We start from the raw sequence: 24,802 nt of genomic DNA, 5'->3' as shown, positions 1-24,802 counted from the left end.
AATGGTTATTTGCCTTTCTTAACCCACCTCTCCATTCTACTTCCCATACCCTAGATAAATGGTTTGATTTYTGAATTCCTGCCTGAAACCTGAGAAATATAATTTGCAAATTCCATTTCAATCACATCCTTTATCTGCTACTGTCTGGTTTCACATTGAGATAAAATCTGAAGAATCATGACAATGGTTATTCTATTATAGTTTCTCACCATTCTTATGCATTAAACTTCCTACTTTAGAAATCCTTTGTAGTTTGACCACAAAACCCTCTGTCTGCTTTAGTTCTTTCTCCAGCCCCTCTATTGAGGGGTTCTAGGTATGAGAATTTATTCCACATTGTATGCAAAACTTCACAATGCTCCTACATCAACTTTTCTTTTTTTTTCTTCAAAACACCTCCTTTAGGCCTGCTCAGGGCTTTATCCCATGCTAAATATTACCACCTATGGCAAAGAGTCTTTGGGATGTCTCAGCCAGATGATCTTGTAAATGGCTTTTGCAACATTTCAGGCGACACTTGGAATTAAATTTGTGCAGTGCTGAACATACATGTAGCCTGTTCAAGAACTGAGAAACAGTAGCCTCTGTCACGTACCCACATCCTGCAATAACTTTGATGACAGGAGGTTCTGGATCCCTGTGTTCTCGGAGAGCTTGGCGTAATGCAGGGCATTCTGTCCGAAGACATCCACTAAACTGACATCTGCACCTTTCCTGAGGAAAGCCTCCACCATGTTCAGGTTACTCGCTTCACAAGCCATCATCAAACCAGTTCTGAACAAGAGAAAAAAAAAGAAAGCAAAACACAGAGAGCAAGTGTCAAGGCATACTCTTTGAGCAGCTCATCTTTTCTGGGGAAAGAAGTGTGTCAGCAATTGTGTCCAGAATTTTATCAATGGTACATATTTTATTGGTGCATTGGTACACAAATGCAACTGGTTACAAACACCTGCCAGCCCCTCCTCTTCTTCCTCTTCCTCATAGGCTCCAGCTGCAAATACAGCTCTGCAAACATTTCTAGAAACGGCTTCTCAAGGCTGAGAGGAGAGTCATAGACAGAAACAGCTGTAGGATAAAACTGGACTAACAAACCTCACTGCTATGCTGTGATTACAGGGGTGGTACAACATGAAAGCCTTTATTTCATTGCTGCTTTCCTTCAAGTGCTATGTTTGAGACAAAACAAACAGATTTCAATCAAAAAGACAAACAAGTCTAAGAGCTCTTCAGTAAGTCCAAGAGATGAGTTTGACCTCAAACCCTGTATTATTATCAGCTGAAAAAAAAAAAAAAAGGAAAAAGGTTCATGAGAGCACAAACAACTCCCTTTCCAACACAGGGCAGCAGAACAGAGACAGCTTCTAGATCAAGGATATTCAACAGAAGCAGTCTTTTCCTAACAGGATGYATCTCCTTTTCTCAATTATTTGAAGGTGTCATAAGAGACATACAGAATAATTATAGAAAAATACACGGAAAACATCAYCTTTGAAGCATGCTCTAATGCTGCCTTCCTGCTTGGGCATAACTCTCCTTTCTCAGCATGAAAACATGTCTGATGGGTTGGCAAAGTTTACTGCCAAACACATTCCTCAGTGCAGATATGAAGTAGGAAAGTTACTGCGGTGATAATATTTGCTAAATATTAAGATAATAATTTCATTAACGAATTAAACATACTCCCAGTAATGGGTGAGCCTTGGAAAAGTGATGCTGCTGCAATGCTGTTCTAAAAGCAGCAGGCAGAGATAACTTGGATCATACCACCAGAGTCACAGGGATGGTTTTTAGATTACCAAAATAATTCACTTAGKCTGGATACAATAGGAATCTAGACATGGCATTTTCAAAGGTTATCCCCTTCTCCTCCCAGTAAGATTTCTCCTGTTTCAGTAAAATCTTAATTACTTTTGTTGAACATGAGATGCAGGACTAACTCCCCTCACCACAATGAAAGCAAGAAGTAAGCCAGCATATTCCATGTGGTTTTTTGCATTTTGTTACTTCTACACACATTAACTATCTTAAAAAAAAAAGACAAACAAACAAAAATGGGAGTCCTATCTGTGGCAGAAAGTCCTCCAAAGCAGAAGGTCTTAACACTGTCTGCTGATTAAACATGAGGAGAGTGAGGGGAAGGCAGAGGTGCCAGGGAGTGCAGCACCTCAGGTTCAAAGCACCGACGAGGCCCTGAAAACTGACAGAAAACAAAGGGGTTTTCTTCAGGCAACTGAAAACAAAGAGCACACTAATGAACTTTGTACTGATAAAAAACAAGTTAGGGCTCAGTCTTACACCCAGGTGSTGCCAGAGAACAGTATCAGCATTGTGACACCCAGAATAATCAAAATTGCTATGAAGCGTAAGTGCCAAGCCTTCCCAGTATCCTGCTTTACCTTCAGTTTACCCAACTGTTTATGAAACAGTCCACAATTTTCCAAGGCTTTAGATCTTTGTCAGTATCACTAGAACAAGTGCATTTTTCACTACAAGGATGTTGCTTTTCAAAAACAGTTTTCTGATCCATTCACTATCCATAAATGCAAAAAAATCTCTAATTGTCACTTCTAAAACAACATCATTCTCCACTGTAGAGCATTACTGTATTTTTTTCTTGCATGATGGCAGAAAAAACAATCCTCTACAGGTTTTGGACCCAAGTAGCAGTTTTAAGGATTTAGGTTGGAGGTATTAACTCAAACCAAGAAGAGAGCAGCATTTYAAACTGTGACACTTAGAAAGTGATGTGTGGGTAAGTGCCATCAATCAGATTCACACAGGAATAATTTTAAAATGGGATATACTGCTCTGGTAGCCCAAGGGAAAATCTTACAGGCACATAGTTTTATAGTTACATAATTTCTGTTTCATCTTTTGCTTCAGTCAGAAKTCTGTAAGCCTTCCCAGCAATCAGGACATTCTGTCTAATACAGAAAGCATTATTTCACCTAACATCAACAATTTTGGGACAGATTTGAGAAGATAGCTTCATTTGACAGTCAGCTTTGGGAAAGTATCAACACGTTAATCTGCTGTACCTTCCATTTTTATCCCTGGTGTTGATGTCTGCTCCATGATCCAGAAGGTATTTGCAGATTTCCACATGACCATGCTGTACKGCAAGCAGCAGGGGTATGTTCCCATCCTAGAAATGCACATAAAGAAACTGAATTATATTCCATCCASCTACAATAACACACTGAGATTCAATGTTAGCTACAAATTTCAGCTTTACATAGCAAAAATGAGGTGCTATCAGTACATTTTTCTTGTGCACCATAAATATAGCTGAGTGTGCTATAATTTCTTTCTTGTCTGCTGGGGATGATGTAAAACACAGGGAGTGGGAATGCTTTTTCCTTCTGTAGTCCCTTTGCTGACTGCTCAATGCTAAAACAATGATTTTGAAACCACAAACATCTCGGTAACTGCACAACAAAAACGATAATTTTAACCAAGTACAAGGCAAAAATACAACACTTCATCAAGTCATAGAGTAACACAGTCAGAAGACACCTTTAGAGGTATTTGGGATTTCTCCCACTTGTTCCTCAATCCAAAGCTAGGCAAGTTGGAGTACACTGCTCAGAGACTTGTCTAGTCACATTTTAAGCATCTCCAAAGGTAAAGACACAGCTCTGGGTACCARTTCCAGTGTTTGACCACCTTGAAGGTGAGGCTATTGTTTTCCTAGTACCTAACTGGAACTTCCCAGTTAGGTCCACTACCCAAATCCTGACTGTTGCTTATCATTTTGCCATGCACTGCTGAGGTTGGTGTCTCTTTCCTTTGACCAACCATGATGTAGCTGAGGGCTTTTTAAAGATACTTTTAGAGCCTTCTCTTCTATGCCTTTGAAATGCATCTGGTGAATCAGATGTCAGTGACACATTTATTTTCATTAGAAGGACCAGAAAAGGAGATAGATCAAAACTGAAAACAAACAGACAAGCTTGGGTATCTTTATGCCATCCTGCCTGGCCTGTGCTCTGCAGATTCTGTCCCTTTATCATTATCAGGTTTTCTTTAAGGCAGTTGCATCATTCCCAAAATCAGACCTGGCTGGATGTAGACATTTCACAGGTGTGAATGCAGTGTCTCTGAGCCTTTGGAAAATGTCAGGTATACTTTTCCCCCTTGGGCTTATCATACTCGGATTGGGCTTTGTAAGCATTCTGCAGCCTTTGGACACATACTTTTACAAAGCCTCCTGGAGACGATGGAAATACTTTTAATTGTCTTTGGAATGCGTAAGAATTGATTCCAGCTACTTGTGCCAATTGATCAGCAAATCCCACCACCATGGTATCACATTGTGAAGCGCTTCCACACCTCTGTGATGACAAGCTGCAAAGGGAAATTCCTTCAGCAGAGAAATGCAGGAAGATACATGAGCACAGCATTGCTCTGAACTACTGCACCTGAGATGGAGGGAGAGCAACTGCATGGAACAAGGCTGATAAAAGCTTTGAAGTATCTGCAGTACAGGTGAAGAGATACATACCAGATCCTTGACATTAATGGGACACTTGTGCTCACACAGAAGTTGAACTGCCTGAAGACACCCACATGCAGCTAAAAAAAAAGAAAAAAATTAAATTAAAAAAACAAGATGAACATGAAAGTCCAGTAAACCCCAATTTCAAAAATTGTGTCACACACTTCCACTTGCAATACTGCAGCATTACCAAAACCAAATTTTAGGCTGAAGAGCTAGGAATATCAAGCACAACAAGACAGTACAAACTTCCATCAAAGAACTTACCTGCATAATGTAAAGCTGTTTTCCCAGAATTGTCAGTGCAATCTGCTGGACATTTACTCTGCACAATTCAATAAGGAGAAGGAAAAAAGAAAAAAAAAGCAATTAGAGAACTACAAAGAAAATAAAACATGGATCTGATAGTGACAGAACACTTAGCATCGTTGTGAAAAGTTTTATGTGCTGCTTCAGAAAGAACACTGAAGGAAGGTACACCTTCCCTCACTGCCAATCTGTTTTTTTCCTCTCTGGTACCAGCTTATATGGAAGCCACAGGAAACTCTCATGGTCAAGAGAGCTGTCCCTAAAAAATGTTATAGTTTCAGAATAATTCAAATCAGTAAATAAAAACGGAAGAAAACTCTCTCCTTTGCCTCAGAATTTATTTTTTTTTAATACTGAGTAAAAGCTAAAGCAACCATGTCCTAAGGCAATTTTTCCTGCATTATTTCACAGAAGTGTAGCATGGTTTGGATTAGAATAGACCTTAAAGATCATCCTGTTCCAACTCCCTGCCTTGGGCAGGGACACCTTCCATCAGACCAGGCTGCTCCAAGCCCCATCCAGCCTGGCCTTGARCACTGCCAGGGGTGGGGCATCCACAGCTTCTCTGGGCAGCCTGTGCCAGAGCCTCAGCACCCTCACAATGAGGAATTTTTTCCTGATACCTGATCTAAACCCCTCCTTCAGTTTGAAGCCACTGCCACTTGTCCTGTCACTACATGTCCACGTAAAAAGTTCCTCTCCAGCTTTCTTGTGCGGCCCTTTTAGGTACTGAAAAGCAGCTCTAAGGTTTCATGGGAGCCTTCTCAAGGAACAACACAGTCTCGGCCTTTCCTCACAGCAGAGGTGCTCCATCCCTCTGATCATTGTGGTGTCCCTCCTCTGTACTCACTCCAGCAGGTCCCTGTCCCTCCTGTGCAGGGTCCCCAGGGCTGGATGCTCCAGGTGGGTCTCAGCAGAGCGGAGCAGAGGGGCAGAATCCCCTCCCTCCCCTGCTGCCCACGGTGCTCTGGGTGCAGCCCAGGACACGTTTGGCTCTCTGGGCTGKGAGTGCCATGGCCGGGGCATGTCCAGCCTCTCACCCCCAGCACCCCCGAGTCCTTCWGGGCAGGGCTGCTCTYGGTCTGTTCGTGCCCAGCYTGGGCTGATCCCGGGACACCCCGGGGACCCCCTGACCCAGGGGCACCTACAGAACTTGGCCTTGTTAAAATTCATGAGATTCCCATGGGCCACGTCAAATGCAATAGAAGCTCATTTGCACTTTTAAAAATAAAGCAACAACAATGCAGTTATATCTTGTATTACAATTATCAGATGCTACTGATCAATCTAGACTTCAAAGCAATAAATAATAATGAAAAAATAATTCAAATCCTTATCAAGCCTTGTTTTGGTGCAGAAGATTTTTGTTTTAGTTACATTAAAGAGAGAGTATCATAGAAACTTAGATTCATTTGGGTTAGAAATAACCACAAAGATCATAAAATTAAGTTATTAACCCAGCACTGCCAAGTTCACCACTAAAACATGTCCCACATCTACACATCCCTTAAATCCCTCCAGGGCTGATGACTCCACCACTTCCCTGAGCAGCCTCTTTCAATGCTTCTGGTGAAGAAATCTTCCTAATATCCAATTTAACCTCCCTGGGCACAACTTGAGGCCATTTCCTCTTTTCTCACTGAGATATGATCTACCCTGAGTCTCCTTTTGTCCAGGCTAAACACCGCCGTCTCTCTCAGCTGCTCCTCACAGGACTGGCTCTCTAAACTCTTCACCAGCATCAATGCTTTTCTTTGGACTGGTGAAGACCCTGAAATCACACTTTTCTAATAAACAAACATTACAACTTTTGACTTCCACATGCAGCACTGTCTCCAACATGCCTGATTATCCAAGCAAACAGGAACACACGGATCACTACATTCTGTAACAAAACTGCCAAGATTCCACCTGTGTAATGTAATTATTTAGCCTCTTTCAGTCCAACAGCAGTTAGACATTCCTCACAGGCACACTTTGGTCCACAGAAGATAATCCTAAGAGTACGAATTACTGGAGAATATTACCAACAGGTTTGCGTTAAAGGGCAAACTGAACGTTAAGAAACGTCTTTGGAAATCTGCATATGGTACTAAAACTAGAAAAACATCAACAGAAGCACTCTGTGGCTGAAGCAGGTGGGTGCAAGGGCAGCAGATCGCTGGTGTTCAAACAATTGKCTGTGAGCTGTGGGTGCTGGTGGCTGTGATGCCGCCAGTGACGGCCTGAGGGCGATGTGGACCCTGGCAATGGGGCCAGCTGGAATGGCCAAGGATGACCCTGGAGCAGCAGGGGAGCCAGCGTGCAGGGAGAGTGGAGCTGGGAATAGTGAAACTGGACCCTGTGCTGYCAGAGACACTGACAGGGTCACTCACAGGACAGCTGGAGAACCCTGAGGCAATCAGGGAAAAACAACTTGGAGGCTGGGATATAGCATCCCTTCTCCTTCTGCACTGTTGTGTTTGAGCAGGGCTGTTATTCATCATTCCATCTGTATTCTCCATCTGTATTCATTATTTCATTTGAGACTTACTGATAACTCCAAATTTAGAATAATCTATTCCATTTCTCCGATCATGAAGATTTACCTGTATTTCCCAAATGGATCTGAAATGAATGGTGTCTTTGCTTACTAACACTCATCTTCAACACCATGACAGTCTTTCATCCATCTTCACTTTCGTTTTTCTTATTTTATCTCCCCATTCTCTCAATTCCCATTCTAATCCATCACTGTCCTTTACCTCATTTCACAGAGGATTTTATTATTTCCATATTAGTTTTGGATCTAAACTACTCTGGTTTCTTCCCTCTTTGACTTTAAACTGAAAAAACATTTCTGTGGTGAACAGACAGAAAGCATTCCAGTGCAACTTTATCAGAATGCCCCCAGAAGTGAAAAATCCTTTCCCCTGTAACTTAGCCCACCTAACTCCAAGTCATCCAACCACCCAGACAAAACACAAGAAGTTTGACTGAAGCTGCAACCTGCTTGAAACACAACCAAGCTACATCAGATCAGCTGGACATGGAAAACTGTATTTGTACTCAGTGAAGCTACACTATCTTCCATCATCCATTTACAGTGCCTGGAAGGTCTTTAAACTCCTTATGTTTAAACTCTTGATGCATCTCTCATGATGGCAAGGAGATAGGATAACAGTGTAAGAACGTGGTGTAGTTTATTAGCAGAAAATGTGTCAACATCTAGTGGAACCAAATCAAAATTTCTGAAATCAAAATTAATTTGATTTTTCCTTTACCTGAAGTAACCTCTTCACGCAATCAGAGTGGCTGTTCTTTGCTGCAAGATGTAAAGCACTGTGTCCTAAATGAATAGAAACAAAGCAAATTAATTATTCAATCATGTCAAAACACAGGAGTAAACTCCTCCATGACAAGGGAAAATCCTGAATTACCCACTTTCTTCCTATCATGATACATAAAAAGTAAGGTTGGAGAAAATAAAATAAAACCCTACATCAAGCAGAATATCAGTCAATATAGACTGTTGTTCAGGCAGGTAACAGAATAATGTTAAAGTCTTGACTCATATAAAGCAGTGACACAAACACTGTGTCAGACTACACCTTGGCAGAAGTCCAAGATTGTACATTATGTCTTGTTTCTTAGAAAACAATATTCCAATATTGCTCAGCCTCCCTTGTACAGATGTCTGTCAGTGACTTCATGATTTCTGCTATTTGGCAATGAAAAGACAACCCAGTATCAAGAGCAAAGTCTGCCAAATTCACCAGCTACTGTTACATTAAATTTGCATCATCCATAAAGTGTACATAGAAGCCCTACTTTGGTATGCACCTCATACCAAAGGTGTGACTATTCCCTATCAAACACAGGTCTACATTGGGTTTGCATTTAGTTTCATTATTTAGCACCTCTGAGTTCACATTTAGATACACAGTGCCATAATTTATGACTATGGATTTACGATGAAAGGCTGAAGTTTCTCCTGCAGCTTCATCTTACAGATCATCTGAAAAATTGAAGATGACAAGACAGCAGAAGAACAAATTCTCCATGCATCTAAGAAGGCGGCAGGATTTAGTACTCAATAAGTACTAYAAAGTGTCAACAAAGACACTTGTGACAGGAAACTCTCACTGCAAATGATGTGACTTTTACAGAGCAGGATTTCACTGATGAGCACTGGGCCAATACCTTCAGGTGGAATCTGGCAGGCAACCTCTTACTATCCAAGAGACTGATAAATCACCAGGCAAGCAAGAGTTCTGAATAACAGTCTGCATATTCCCTTAAAATTACATAAAAGATGGATGCTTCTTCCAGTATCACAAACACTTCTTTGTAGAGGCAAACCATCCCTATGTATGACAGGAATTCCCTCAGGCTGCAACAAGTGGCCAAAACAGAACCCATGAGCCCAGCATTTACAGCTCATTACTGCAGAGATGGAATGCTGACAGCTCATCCAGGTGGCTCAGGTAGCCAGAGAAAATGCTGGGCACAGATTCCACTGATGTGTCAACTGAAATCTGTTAAAAAGAGTTTCTGTCTTTCAAATTCAGCTCACATCATTCTCCTAGTAGAGCAGTAATTAAGCTTGGAGACGTTTGAGAACTGAAGCATCATACTTAATAACTCTCAGCTCTGTTTTGGCCTGTATCAGCTGTTTTCACCATGTCATAAATCTGAGGAAATGTCTTACTGCAACTCTTGTAAAGTTAATGGGATTAATAGCTTGGATAAACATAAAAGCAACAGTGAAGATCTTGGTGCAACCTGTAATAACAAGAGCTGAAGGAGTAGAGTTCTTTTTTTTATCTTTTTTTCTTTTTTAACTGAAAAAAAAAATTTTAAAAGCCAAGCAACTATTTTACATCTGGAGTCCATTACAAATGTTAAAATTTGCAGTATTAGGACAAAAGTTTTTAAGGAATTTAGAATGTGAATTCTCAGTGTAGGAAAGTAAGCATGCCTAAACCCCTAAGTGTCACAACTGCTTTTCCTACACAGTGTATGGGGAAAAGCAAACTTGTCAAATCTGTAGTTTCACTCTGCACATCAAGAACTACATAAACAAATTGAGTGCATCATTCTGCTTGTATAGGTTCAGAGAGACATACCTGCACCATCTTGGGCTGCCACATCTGCACCATGTGTCACCATGATCCTGAGGCACTCTGCATGCCCTTTTGTGGCTGCCAGGTGAAAACTGGAAGAGAACATTTACAAATCAGTCTTTTTATTGTTATGATTTCTTTCCTCTTTCATCCACAAACCATATACAGGCAAATTCTTTCCTCCCTGTCCTTAGATCTTTTGACATCCCTCCACTGCCTCCCAGGGAGGTAAGAGATCTGGAAGCGAGATGGCACATCAAAAAGACTTTGTAGTCACACTTTCACATTGCACTTCAAATAACCTGTTCATTCTGGGACACGTCCAGAGAAGGGCAATGAGGCTGGCAAAGCATTTAGAGAGCAAGTTGTCTGAGGAGCAGCTCAGGGAGCTGGGGATTTCTATCCTGGAGGAAAGGAGGCTCCTGGAAGGAGGCTGTAGCCAGGTGGGAGTCAGAATTATGTTGCTGGGCTTCCGGTTGGACTGACCTCAGAGGCCTTTTCCAACCTGAACAACCCCATGACTCCATGATTTTACACAGATTCTGTCTCATTAAACCACATCATGCACCTTGACATGGGTATTATCCAGTTCCACACAATTTCTAAACTTATGTCCCATATGATGTAATACATACCCAAAGGGTGCCTAGGCTTGAGGAATTAATATGACAACAATCGGAATAACAGACTTTGCTCTAGTCATTTTAGTCAGAATAGTCAGATTTAGTTAGATTTAGTCAGATTTAGTTAGATTTTCCCCTTTCAGTGGACAAAATTTAGTTCCTCTAAAACAAGATTCTGTGATTCTTTAATTAGACTAAATCAAGAAGTGCTTCTGCACTGCCCTTTATAGAGCTCATCGTTCCTTCGTGTATGGGTGGGGGAAACTCTATGAGTATCACCCAGAGAAATCGAAGCTACTGGATATTTGTGAGACTATGCCAGAGATGCATTTCTTCCACATTTGGTTCTGCTGTTCACCCAAGCACCTGTTGTTAAACAGTGTGAAACTGCAGATTTTACCAACCACACCATGCACTTCCAAGTATCAATTACCTAAGATGTAATTACAGGACAAACCAAAGAAATTACACTGAATTCAATCCTTTCTACAGCTGAAATTGTATGTTTAAACAACCTCAGGCTGGGCACGGCAAGATTCACAGAAGGGGTGCTACAGAGATGCTGCTGACTTCATTTTGCCCTGCAGCAMAAATGAGAGAAAAGCTTCTGAAAACAGAGAGGTTTATATCCTCCTGATGCCAATGTCGTCTAGATATGGGCATGGGACAGGCAGACATCCTGCTGCCATGTGGGCCATACCAACATCAGCCTGAGCAGTTTTTCAGTGGGAATAATGTAAAACACAAATTCAAGACAAAACACTTCCAATTACTATTACACTGTGTGTGAAAAGTTAGGACCTTCATCAACATGCACCAAACTGAAAGAGCCAGGATTCCTGGGATGGTTTCTAGTATCTTTCAAAGGAGATGTDAATTTTTAACAGCATGCACCCCTGTGTAAAAGGGATTTTCCCCAGGAATCTAAAAGAAACATCATAAATCATGGAGCCACATCAACGACTGTATTTAGAACTCAATGTTTCGAACAACTGCTTCCTTTAAAGGGTTAGAGCTAACACTGAAAAGTTCAGCCTGCTAACCAGGGAAACTTGGAACAACAGGCAGGAATGAAATGGCTATTTCAGGCACAGAATCTGTGAATTGCAACACTGTTTTCCAGGTCATAGACTTCCTTGCAGCCTCCTTGAAAATTCAGCAGAGAAAGAGACCTACAGACAACACCTGGTAAAGAGAGGAGAATTAATCAAGGGAGGAGAGCTCCCGGAACAGAGTCCTCTATCAAGTACAGCAACCATCCCATTTCCTGCAAGGAGCCATTCCATCCACACTGGCTGCTGTGATTGCAAATTGCACACAGGCAGCGCTTAAGCTTTGACCCATTCTCTGAAAATATAAAAGCATTCTGTGTGTTCTGAATTCTGAATTCCTGCGAATTCCACTGCCACAAACAAACGGAAGAGTTAACACTTCCAAGAGTGCAAGAAGCCACTGCTGCTGTCTATTCCCTAGTCATTCAAAATCAAAACTTCATGTACTTGGTGACCAATGCAAAGTTGTGTAAACATTCTTCTCTAGAAGAAGTGGTTTCTCAGGCTCTGGGAAAATGACTGGGGGAGGGACACAAGAGGAGCCTGACAAATTCCAACACCTCTAATTTAGCCAGCACAACATACCAGCAAATACCCAAACATGTTCAGATTAATTTGTGTAAACACAAAATACAATCAAATTCACTTATATATTAGGAAGATTGCGAAGCACGCACTTGGCTAACTTATATTTGACAATATGCATAGTAATAATAAATACTTGAATAATAATAACTTGGCTAAATCTGGGGCACTGAGATTTTACGGACAGACTGTGTAGGACGGTGCCAAATGCAACATGAACACGCAAGTGCTAAAGAAGTTTTATTTAGGTAAAATCTGACTGCAAAAAAGTATCAGAGAAAAGGAAAGTTAACCCTTTTCAGGCTATGTGCCTAGGAGCACATGAATCCCACCAACAAAAAACAATTCCCATGGCAATTCTCAACAAGTCATGACACACGCAGATATTTTATTTCACAAATTGCTTCCTGTGTGTCTTGTCCCTGAGTCCTTGTACTGCTATMATCTCTCACATAAACCTATAGTGAAATATTTTTTGTTAACACTCTCAAAACCTCAGTTGGAGAGGAATCAGGGATATGGTTACTTAACTGCTGGTTTGGTAAACAGAAACCCTACTCAACAGAGAGGAGAATAACTCTAGGCTGGGATGGACCTATCACAGTTGTATTTAAGTCAAACTATTTWCAGAGTTTTGGGCAAAGCCTCCCTCTCAAGGAGCAATTCTGATTCTAAAGTTAATAGCCACTGCTTTGTTTTGTTTTGTTTTAATTAAAGAAGCCCAAACAAACAAAACACACAACCCAAAACAAACAAAGAAAWCCCCAAACCCAACACTTGAGTAGTAGATACTGAAGACTCTTATGTAGCAAGGGAGGCTCTTGAAACAAAGAAAACTGTAGGCGTTCATTTCAGTACAGAATAATTCTTTACAAGCTACATTATTTCCTCAAATATTTGAGTCAAAAGCTGCAGGTTTTCAAACACTGGCGTTCTCACCATCTGGATGCCTTAAGGAGTGGTGCRTTTTACTTACATCTTCCATGAATAAACTTTCCTTGATATGAAAGCAAACAACTTTTCCTCCCATTTCCTGCTTGTGCAATGACTTAGGTAAACAAAAACAAACATATAAAGCTTGATTTGGACCAAGGGCCACACTGAGCGCTGGATTCTCATTCAGCTGAAAACCCCATTACAATGTAGTTCATCTTCCCTTCACAACAGATAAGCCTGTTAGAGCCACATCTTGATAGCCCAGCCTGAATTGATTTGAAATAGATTTCTTGCATTGTTGTAAAACATTTCTATTCTTCCTGAGGGGCAGGATGGTCTTTTATTATTGTATCCAGACCTTTCAGTGTAGCAGAGGAGCAGCCACCATTCTCAGTGGTTTCCTTACTGGATTCAGAAATTAAGCAGGTCAGCGTTCAAAASCCCACCTCTGCAGCAAATGAAAACTCAACTGGCTGGCACTGCTTCTTCCTACTGGGAACGTACAGGTCTCGTAATTACTCAGTCCTTTATGGGATAAAGTGAAAACTTATGTTTATTGTGAGGAATGCAAAGCCTAGTTGGAGTAAACAGGCCTTGAGAGTGAACTCATTCCATGAGGTTCAGGGTCAGCTGGAGCACAGCTTCAAGGCTATCACCTCACACATCTTGTCAGGTCCTCAAATCTYTTGACCTGCAATGTTGCTCAGATAAAAACCCCACACTGATTGATGCTTTTCATTACGCTTGCTGACTGAACAGAGGGCACAGCTGTGTATGACATCCCTGAACCAGTCTGAAGCAGCAGATTTCTTACAGGTAGGAGATGCCAGCTGGTGAAACCCTTACAAGTGCCCTAAACAAGCCCATCCCTTAGCCAGGGCAGAGCACYTTGTCCACATTTTTGTTACAAAGCTAAGCCAGCAAGGGAACTAAGACTCCTTTAGCCAGCATCTGACAGACAAAGAGCAGGAGTTCGAGTAGAACCAGTCTTTGTCACAAGACCAAGAAAGAGTGTTTTCAGAAATCATTTAAATGTTAGTCTAAATCAAATGAAAAAGGACTGTAGCTTTTACTACCCAGCTCACTTAAACACTTATTTACAAATCATTACACCTTATGTAGAAGAACAGAAATAATCCATATTTAGGGGTTAGGCTTGAAAACTGTAGCTGAGGGCAGTTCTTAATGTGGTGTTAGCAGCTAGGCATGGGTCTGCTATATTCAGGTTCCCTACTTAACCATTTGCACAGCTAYTTCCTGCAAATCCTCTTACTGAATGTTATTTTGACAGCTGGCTTAAAACAACTGGGTGGTCCATATATCTGGGGGAAATGCCACAAAAGCAAAGTGGAACATGATAAAATCAGAGAAAATAAATRTCAAGTCTCAATTTGAGACAGTAACCTTCTAACAAGGAAATTTTCATCTGTGAAAAGAAAAACAGGGGGAAAAAAAGCAGAAAAATTACACCAAATCAGAGGTTCAGTCTCTGCTTGGCAAGGTCATGCTCCAGTTTTTTTTCTGGGCAGAATTAGCATTCTCTGCAACACAGATTTTCTCCAGGGCCTGAAAGTTAACACACTACTAACCAAAATCCAAAGCAAATAAAGAACATGGTTGAATTATGGATGCTAAGTGAATATTGTAYTTGCGATTTCCTATTATGACAAACRTGGAATCCAGTCAAACCTACATGCAAGAGCAGAATATGATTGTTCTCTGTCATTTTAATCTGAGTGCTCTGAAAATATTTTAAGTGCAAGAATGTTTGAAAAGCTGCATGAACTCATATACATTCATTGTCGAGTTTTATTTTGAGTAAAAACATCCCTCCCCAAGGCAGATCATTCTTCTTCATTTTCTAATGGATGTCAACCCTTTGTTGACTTTTCAGAAGTGTAACTTTCCTGCCAATGGTTTGATGATTTATAGTTTCCCAACCGACCAATACCTTCACACAAATAAACAAGAATGATAAAATAAAGATACAGAGCTGCCTAGAGACCTTGTATTGCTGATTAAAATAAATATATATATAGAAGTGGAAGACCTTTAAGCTTTGTTACTACCAGATCAGACAGACAAGCAATTCACCAGCTATCTCAGTCACGAAGTGACTTACTGATAACCTGAGTTCCTGAACTGACTTGATCTTTTATTTGTTCTAGATGCAGCACCCAACTTACAGCCCTATCCCTCAAGGCCTCAACTCCTCCTCCTTCAATAACAACAGTTAAAATAAATACAGTAGATGATATCTGGCTTTTGATTGCCTCCTGCCACAAGCTGAGTGGCAGAAATGCCAAAGCTGTCGAGACCTGACCTGAAGGAGGAGGGGCCCTGAATTACCACTGGAACAGCACATTCTGTGCATGAAGAAAATACCTGGTGCCACACAAGAGGAAGCCCAGTGTGGTCTCATCTCACATGTGGCACCATGACCAATCACTGCAGAAGAACACGGTTTACTGGTCTGTGAAGGGCTTGAGATTTTATCAGTGTTAAAACAATTCTGAAAGCAAGACCTTTTGRACACACCCTGAACCTAATAAYAGAAAAATTACCACCTCCAGGTTARATGAGYGGGAAGGTCCCAGAATGGTYCTGAAACTGGAGGTGTCTTGTGCCTTCCTGTGCAGAATCACATTTAATCAAGGAGGAGCTATACAAATGTTTGGCAGATCAGAGTGCCTCAAAAGAAAATCACTCACTTACAGGTAATCACTATCAATACCACCTCTTTGCAGTTTTTTACCATTTTCTTTAAATAAATAAAAATTACAGCTTCACACTGCACCCATTTTATGTCCTCCAAAGAGTAAGTGTAAAAAACAAGGCTTTTCAATAATGGTGGCAGTCCATGTCATTATCCTGTCACTCACATACATGCAGCCGACAGTGCAAAAAACAACCTCAAGAAAAAGAGAGYAAATACATTTTGGTTTTGAATCAGAGCTGGCAGCCATAAAAGCTGGGACAATTATGCTTTCAGAGTTTGAAGACATACAATCAATGGGTTGATGCAAACAACTTAGAGAGTGCAGTGCAAGATATTAAGAAGTTGACAGAGGCAGGTACATATTACTAGGGGTTGTGTGAGATTATTTTCTCTCTCCTTTTTAGCACCAGCCACTGCAAAGTGAAGTACTGAATACAGCCTGTGCCCTTCTATTTTAACATGACATGGCATCTGCTCTGCCCCAACACACACAGAAGCCTCTGGTAAAAACCCTGCATGCCACTTCTGTGTTAGCATGTATTCTGGGACAGCTTTCAAAAAACCAACAAAATCAAAAACCCCACCATTGAAACCAAAATAAACGCAGTTTTCATCTTTGCATTGCAGCATGAAAAATCTTTTTTTCAATCACACACACCTCGAGCTACAGGACATTAATAAAATGCAAGCCTCTTTAGTGGCTGTTTTCTTAGTAGAAAAGAAGCAATTGCATCATGCAACACAGGAGCTGGCAAGCTACAGACTCCTGATTCCAACCTTCCAACTCAGCAAAATATCCCCCCAGCTGCTCTTCAGAGAGATTTCTGGGATCCCCAGCAGCTTTATACTTTTCATTCTCAGGTTGTGCTCCAACAGTTCCATTTTCATACAAAGTTTTSTTTGGCAAACTCTATTACCACATTAACAGAAACTCCCACTTAAAATCTGAAATGCATGGACTGTCTTTCCATGTACCACTAATTGTAAACATAAGTGCTCAAAATTTGGATTTATCACATAAAGTTTCTAGCACAGTGTCTGTTTTTAAAATTCCTCACTAACTAATGTCAGCAAAATGCAACAGAGATTCTGCAAGCAGGAGCTTCAGGGCACTGCTAGGTGCTGACAGAAAGTCTGGAATTTTGACATACTTCTTTTATTTTTGGAGTTCTAGGATAGAAAAACTAACAAAACACAAGAAACAATGAATTCTCAAAAAGCTTAAAGAGCCCAGAAATCTGTGCAGTGTGGCCTGAGCCCCCAGAGCAAGTACTGAGGGATAAGGAAGGCAGGTGAGAGGGAAGATTCCTTCCAAGAGTTCCTTTAACATCGCTCCTCACATATGAAGTCCAAGCAGGTGCACAGTTGCCTTCTCAATATTTRTGCCTTCTGGCACAACATCTTTTCAGCACAGGGTGAAATCCCTGAGAATACCATGCATGTGCCCAGGTCAAAATTACTTCCTTCCCGAAGCCAGGTAAAATGAGCCAGACATCTTCAGCCCTCTCAAGGCCCAGCAGAATTCAGAGTTCAAATCAAACCCAAAGCTGAGAACGATGCTGTCTCCCTCGACCTTCATCCTCCAGCACAGCTCACTTGGAATTGCTGCCTGTGGGTCAGCAATTGCTAATAATCACCTTAGGGGATGGAAAGTCATGAATATTAGAGCAATGAAATCCTGAACTGTGTTGGCATAACAAGAGGCCAGGAAAAGGCTGGAAAGAGTGAAAGCAACAGTGTAAAGGTTAACTAAAACAAGCATTTTTGTGGCATGAAAATACAGCAAGGCTTAAGAACTGCATTTAGTGCTGCATGAGGTGACAAGAACAGATATCCCTATGAACCTGAGGGACGCTGACAAAGGATAGCTCAGGGTTATRGGTTGTGCTTGATGTTTCTGTACCTTTTACACTTGTAACCCTTCCCATCTCTTCAGATGTAAAGCAACTGTTTGAATTTACTTATCTTTTTATTAAGCTGTATAAAGTGAACTTCTCTGACTTCATAGGATAATTGCAACCTAAGTTCAATAGCATGTACTCACAGTAATTAATCTACTTGTGACACATCGTTCAAAGACCACTGGTTAACATGAACTCTTAATATTGGTTTTAATAAACTCCTTAAATTATTATGGCAATATACTTTTTAGTTTGTATTTCAGAATAACCATAGTACTTAAGGTTCCAYATTTCTGAAGAGAAGTAGAGACTGGACCATCTCTACTGCATGTGCAGGAAAACGTAACTTCAGAGCTTTTCCACATTTTTTCAGTTACTTTCATGCTATTTTTCAGCAGTTTTCTAACACAGAATGCAACTGTAAAGAAGGCAGCACAAAACAGTGAAACATAAGTCAAATAAATAAGCAGCCACCAGCATAGTCTATTGCCTGAGACCTCTCAGTTTGAAGTTTAAAAAAAAAAAATTAAATAAATTCAACATTTGCACATTGCTCTGTTTTGGCAGTCTGTTCCCTTTCCCTTCCTAGATTAGAGCACATTTTTAAGCCGGTAACAGCCAGTGGGTATAATTAAAATCTACACATACAGCTCATTTGGTTGCATAAGTCTTTGAAAAACATGTAAAACAACTGCATCCCATTATGTAGATATAAATCTGAAAAACAACTGCAGCCTTAACCCTGTCCCCTCCAGCCTTAAAGAGGCAGCTTCTGGCCCAACCCACGAGTGGCATGCTTCCCTCATGGCTCTCCTGCCAGCTCAGATGGAACAAGTGCAAGGAGCAGCCACAGGTTCCCCATGGGGAAGTGGGCACTGAGTTTGGCCTCCACAAGAGCCAAAATGCATCTGTTTGAACCCAGGCATACAAAAACTTCCAACCATTCAGCCTGTGCTCTGACTCAAGCAACTGACAAACTTGCTGGGAGCTGGCCAGGTCTGGCAAAATCTGGGTATTTGGCAACTGTGCAAATGGAGCTGGTTTAACAGGGAATTCCAGCGGCTGCCTGATGCTGCGTTACAGGTTTGGCCAATCCTGCCCATGGACAGGAGGCTCAAGGAATACCCAAACATGAGTGGGAGGACCCTCGAGAAAAGGAATTGCTTCCCTTYGAGATGACAGCCCCTCTAACAGACAATGGAACACAACAGTTCTTAAGAATAGCCATCAGCTGTGTGGAAAAAGCAAATACAGAACAGAAGCCACAAGCTGGCTCCTACAAGAAATTGCAGACTGATTGTTTTGTCTTTGAACTTCAGATATCATCTGCACAAAGCCCCACATATGTAAGATGCAAAATCCATTGGGAGGCTTCTCAGTGCTCATAGAACTTTATACAGAGCAGGGAGTTTGTTCTTTAAATACATGGAATTTGTTTAATTTACAACATAGGAAATCACTTGAGAGATAAAAGCAAAAAGTTTCAGTTTGCCAGAAATTTAGGACCTTTGTAACTGAAATCCAACTAAAGATGATTAATTTCTGTCTCTTCAGAAGATGGTCTCTTCCCTTTTTTTTTTTCTMCCAATAGCATAAGATAGAAAAATGCTAAAATGTCTTATAAAAATTGCTYTTAAAATGTATATAATAGAACCGGGATAACATTGACATCAAATCTGTCAAAACTACAGGTAAGAACTACAAATTGGATCATGAATTTTTTTTTAACTTTAAGTGAGGGATCATGTGCTCAAAACCATCAGAAAAGGTCTAGTTTCAGTCAAGAGCCAATAACAAACCACTGTATGAATTCCACTGCATGGATCTCATTCAAAACCCTACACAATTATTAATTCTGTGATTTTTTCATGTACCACCAAATTATAAAATCAAAGTCAAGTATTGCTTCTCTGTGTTGGAGATAAAAGCATTCCCTCTCATCATACATTAACAATCAGCTCTTACTGAACATAATAGAAAGTTAATTAGCCCGATTTAGTATCCTGGCAGTGGACAGATTCATCCAACCATGCCCTAGAATTTCATTAGCATTTCTGAGCATTTGTCTAAAGTGGAAAGCAATTTTTCAGGAAATTTAATATCAACATCTTAATTAAATTATGTCCCTAACAATGCTGGGGGGGAACAAGAAACTGAACAATCATTATTAGCACTAAAAAGAACTTCAGAAAATATTTGGAGAGACAGAAGTTTTTACACCCAGATCCCCCACGGAAATAAACTTTACAAGAAATTTTGGAATAAGAACCAGATTTCAGTCATCTGYTGGCTAGAGATAAAACAAAGGTTGAGATCCCTGTGGTCTTTCTTGCTTTGTCCATGTTTGGAAACCTAGACATTATTCGACCATCTGGACCATCATAAATTAAATACTGTGATAAAAGTAAATTAATTTTTTTTTCTCAGAGATCAAATTAAATCAATGATGCACAGTTCTTCAGAGCCTGACTCTGGGATGCGTGTGCATCCACATGATGGGCTTTTACAGCCAATTGCTCTACCTGCAGTGATGCCTTGTCACAGCTCAGCAGCCCAAATGGGTTTCCCTCTGTGCTGCCAATTGCTCATTTTCCATCGGCCCAGCCACACCCTGAGGGCTGGCCAACACCCACAATCCAGTGCAGAGGCAGAGCTCTGTCCATTTCTCCCATTTGGTGAATGAAACCAGCAGGATTTCTTTCAACTCTGCACAGTGTGCTGCGGTGCCAATCCCTTCCGAGGCAGCTCAAACCCCTTCATAAGCTGCCAGAATTTCTTTCTCAGTAAGAGTACAGCTGGCCTCAAATGCTCAGACTCCAAAAACCCGAGAGGTTGCCTTTGAGTCTCCTGTTCTGCCCAAGTTCTGCCTGAGGCTCCAGAAAGGATCATTCTCCCGGCTGCAGAGTTCAGCACCCCTCACTCCTGCCCTTCCCTGGCCATGCAGTGCCCCCGGGACCAGTCCATCTCCTGTTTGATCTGTTCAGAAGCTTCTTGTCWTTCACAAACCATTTGAAATCTCTCTTCTTCCACATCATTCTTCCTGATAGTTGTGGCTGACAATCTCACTGTGCCCTGGAATAYGCATTCTCCAAAATCCCTAAGAAAGCTCGTGCCTCCTTCTCACTGGTTGGCAGGGATGTAGCTGCTGTTTTGTTGGCTACATCCCCTGGTATCTTGACGATTCCTATCCTGCCCTTTTTACTCATAAAAACTGAATTTCCTCAGCAGGTCTCTTGACCTTACTTTGCTTTATGGCAAAACCAGCCTTCAGGAGAATCTGGATGACCTTCTCCCCTTTCCAAAAGCCTTCCCCTGYTGTGYTCCCCCAYACAATGATGCCATCAGTGCACTGTAATTGTTACAGACCCTTGCCCTTTTCCACTGCAGTCTGGATCAGCCCATGGCAGATGGTGGGGCTGTGCTTCCACCCCTGGGGCAGCTGGCTCCAYATGTTCTGGGTGCTCCTCCAGGTGAAAGCAAACAGGTAATCTGGCACTCTGCTGCCAGGGGAATTGAGAAAACGGGATTGGTGATGTCAGTGGGGGACACGGACATTGTGCTGCCTCAGACTCCAGCTGGTACTGAAATTGCAGCATGCTGGGCACAGCAGCATCTGGTGAAGRTGTGGCTGCAATCAGGCCACGATAGCCCACGGGCAGTCTCCAGTGGCCACCATGGCTGTGTGGTGCTGTTAAAGGGTGATTTGTTGGTGTTAACAGCGAGTGTGTCCTGAGTGGGGTCTGGCGGTCATCTTGGCCCCAGAGACCACAAAGAATCAAGTTTAGAATCTCTGTAGACCGGAGGAGGAGTGCCAGCAAACCTTCAGCCCTGGACATGGGGAGAGCTTCAGACTGCTCAGGGAACTAGTGAATAGGAATTCTCCCTAGGAAAATGCTTTTGAATGTGCTGGGACCCATCAGTGCTGGCTCCTTTCTATGCATCGCCTCCTAAGAGCAGGGAATTTTAAGTGCTGGAAGTCCAGCAGGTGWGGCAGAATTTTGGCTAAGTGGTGATCTTGTCTTGGAAATAGGGCGAAAAAAGAAGGTTTATGTCCAGCTTGTGATGTAGCTCAGGTAAAACAGGAAGAATACAGAGATGCTGYTGCCACTGTAGRAAGAAAATCCACGTGGCCAARGCTCACTTGGAGTGGAAGCTGCCCAGAACCGTGCAGGAAAAGAGTTATTTTAAAATACATTAATGGCAAAAGGCAATGCAGAAATAAGTCAGCCTGTTACTGGATGAGGATGGGCACCTCACAAAGAGGGACATGGACAAARCAAAGAGGTTTCATGTTTGTCTTCAACACTGACAAAAAGCTGAGGGGGCCCCAGAGGCCTGAGCTGGACGTCCATGGCTGTGAGAATGATCAATGCTYACTTGACCATAAACTTGTACAGGATCTGTGCTCCAGCTGGAKCCGTGTAAATCCATGGGGCCTGATAGGATTCATTCAAGAATACCCAAGAGCTGGCTGAATGTCATCACAAGGCCTCTCTTTATGATTTTTGGATGGTCTTGGGAATCCAGAGAAGTCCCAGCTGACTAGAAGCTGGCAAACATKGTCTGAGCTTTCAAAAATGGCAAGGAGGACCCTGGAAACTACAGGCCTGCCAGTCTCACTGCAGTGTCTGGAAAGGTTTTGGAGAAGATTATTCTGTGAGGTATTGGAAAACACCTGAGGGACAGCACAGTCATCAGCCACACCCTGCATGGCTTCAGGAGAGGAAAGTCCTGCTTGTCAAACCTGATGTCCTGTCATGACAAGGTGACCCATGAAGSCCACCTAGCTGRTCAAGGGAAGTGAGTTAGTGATATTTTTATCTTCTTGCAATTCAGCAAAGCCTCTTTCACAGGATCTTTCCAGACAAAATGTCCATCTCACAGCTGGACAGATACACCCTGTGATCAATGAGCAGCTGGCTCAGGGGTGGAGCACAAAGGGTTACAGTGAYTGGGATGACATCAGACTGGGGAGCTGTCACAAGAGGGGGTCCACAGGGCTCCATCCTCAGCCCTGTGCTCTTCAACATTTTCAKAAATTACTTTAACACAGGATTCAAAGGGATACTAAGTAGGTTTGCAGTTGTTTGGGAGGAGCTGTTGACTCCCTAAAAGGCAGAGAGGCCCTACAGAGAGACCYTGACMAATSAGAGGGCTGGGCAATCCCCAACCATGGTGRGTKTAATAAAGGCAAGTGCRGGATTCTGCACCCGGGATTGGGRCACCCCTGGSTGTGTGSWCAGACTGGGGCAGGAGATGCTGGACAGCAGCTCCACAGAAAGGGACCTGGGGCTCCTGGTCAGTGACAAGKTGACCATGAGCCAGCAGTGCCCTGGCAGCCAGGGGAGCCAACCCTGTCCTGGGGGGATCAGGCACAGCATCGGCAGCCGGACAAGGGAGGGGATTGTCCCGCTCTGCTCTGGGCTGGGGCAGCCTCACCTCGAGTGCTGGGGGAGTGTTGGGTGCCACAATGTAAAAAGGACATTCAGTCATTAGAGAAAGTCCAAATGAAGGCCATAAGGAGGGTGAAGGGTCTGGAGGTGAAGCCGTGTGAGGAGCGGCTGAGAMTGAGGGGAGASCTCATTGCTGTTACAGCTTCCTCAGGAGRGGAAGCAGAGGGACAGGCATTGAACTCTGTGGTGACAGTGACAGGATCCAAGGGAATGGCCTGAAGCTGTGTCAGGGGAGGTTTAGGCTGGATTTTAGGAAAAGATTCCTAACCCAGAGGATGTTTGGGCACTGGAACAGCTCCCCAGGGCAGTGGTCACAGCACCAGCCTGGCAGAGCTCAAAATGTTTGGACATTCTCAGGCACACGGTGTGACTCTTGGGGTGCCCTGTGCAGGGCCAGGAGTTGGACTCAATGATCCTTGTGCGTCCCRTCCAACTCAGATTATTCTATCATTCCATGCATTCTTCCAATAGCTTATTTCAAGATAAATATTATTACATACAAGGAAACATTCTCTCTCAAAGGTAATTAAAACACTATCTACTTTTTGAAAAGTGATGTTCTTYACTTGTTTCGACCTCCTTATACAGTAAGGTCTGAAAGGAAGAAAACAAAAATGAATACTATGTACATAATAAATATCAAGTATTTGCAGTTGGAATACGCTCCAAAATTTATTTTTAGTTCAGCCTCCAAGACATGAACATTCTCTTTCAAATGAAAATACATATTTTCTATTAACTGCTGTTGGCAGTAGCTTTGTGAACAAGCCCTTAAAGAGCAAATTTGCGGAGGTTTCTAAAGCGTTTTTGTACTATTGTCAGAGTCATTTTATTAAATAACAGCTGATTCAATTGTAGTTCAGGAAAAAAACATTACAGAGATCTATTGTTTCACTTAATAGCCAAAAGCATTTAATTCTAGTTTAGTACCTTGCAGAAACATGCAAACATGGCAGTAATGGACTGGCACACTGACAAAATAACTTCAGGACAAGGAAGTGCTACCATTTATACACCGTAAATCCTTTCCAAAATCATTCCCCCACCCCCATCCCTCCGCTTCCCCTCAATAATGGCAGCAGCTTCTTAAAATAACAGCCCGTTTGAACACTTGATCTTGTGGAAAGTACAGCACATGAATGAATCCAATCCTATCACTCTTGAAAGGGATCCCTTTGAAAACCCCTTTTTTTGTTAGTTTAAGTGGATTTAAATGATCAAATTCCAAGCTGGAAAGCCCCATTTTGTTGTTTAAGGAAGCTGGACCAAAAGAAAAAACAACCAASTTATCTGGCAAAATAAGACTACAATGACAGAGTCAGATTTCCAGATAGGTTCTATTACAAATATGCTTGGCAGTGGTCTCTGCTATGCAAGTGGGAGCAACAATGGGACTGTGTCAACTTTTGCCAAAGGTGGATTTGCTCCATGGCCTTAAAAGTGATTTATTGTTTACAGAAAGAACTTAGTCAAAGGCAGAGTGATGGAGTGGAAAGTCAAGCGGGTTTTAAAAAACCGTAATTTCATTACTCTGACAAGGTATTTTTTGAATACTTCTTTTTAAAGAGATACTGCTGAGGAGTTAAACCTCCTAATGAAAATTGTAAATACTATTTCTAAG

General features: G+C 41.9%; 1 protein-coding gene across 1 annotated transcript in view; it reads right to left on the bottom strand.

The window, feature by feature from the left end:
- The window catches only part of RAI14 (retinoic acid induced 14), an 85,641-nt gene that overhangs the window by 8,934 nt on the left and 51,905 nt on the right, over positions 1-24,802 (bottom strand). Inside the window, exons 4-9 of the mRNA XM_057364658.1 lie at positions 9,916-10,004; positions 8,071-8,135; positions 4,766-4,823; positions 4,505-4,575; positions 3,039-3,145; positions 596-774 (exon numbers count right to left, since the gene is read on the bottom strand). Coding sequence (XP_057220641.1) covers positions 596-774; positions 3,039-3,145; positions 4,505-4,575; positions 4,766-4,823; positions 8,071-8,135; positions 9,916-10,004 — 569 coding nt within the window. The remainder of the gene's footprint in view (positions 1-595; positions 775-3,038; positions 3,146-4,504; positions 4,576-4,765; positions 4,824-8,070; positions 8,136-9,915; positions 10,005-24,802) is intronic.

Source organism: Malurus melanocephalus, unplaced genomic scaffold (genome assembly GCF_030028575.1).
Source record: "Malurus melanocephalus ecotype Western Australia unplaced genomic scaffold, MMel_1.1 scaffold_41, whole genome shotgun sequence".
In the NCBI taxonomy this organism is placed as follows: domain Eukaryota; kingdom Metazoa; phylum Chordata; class Aves; order Passeriformes; family Maluridae; genus Malurus; species Malurus melanocephalus.
The sequence above is the reverse complement of the archived record's forward strand: the minus strand, read 5'-3'. Positions and strand labels throughout refer to the sequence as shown.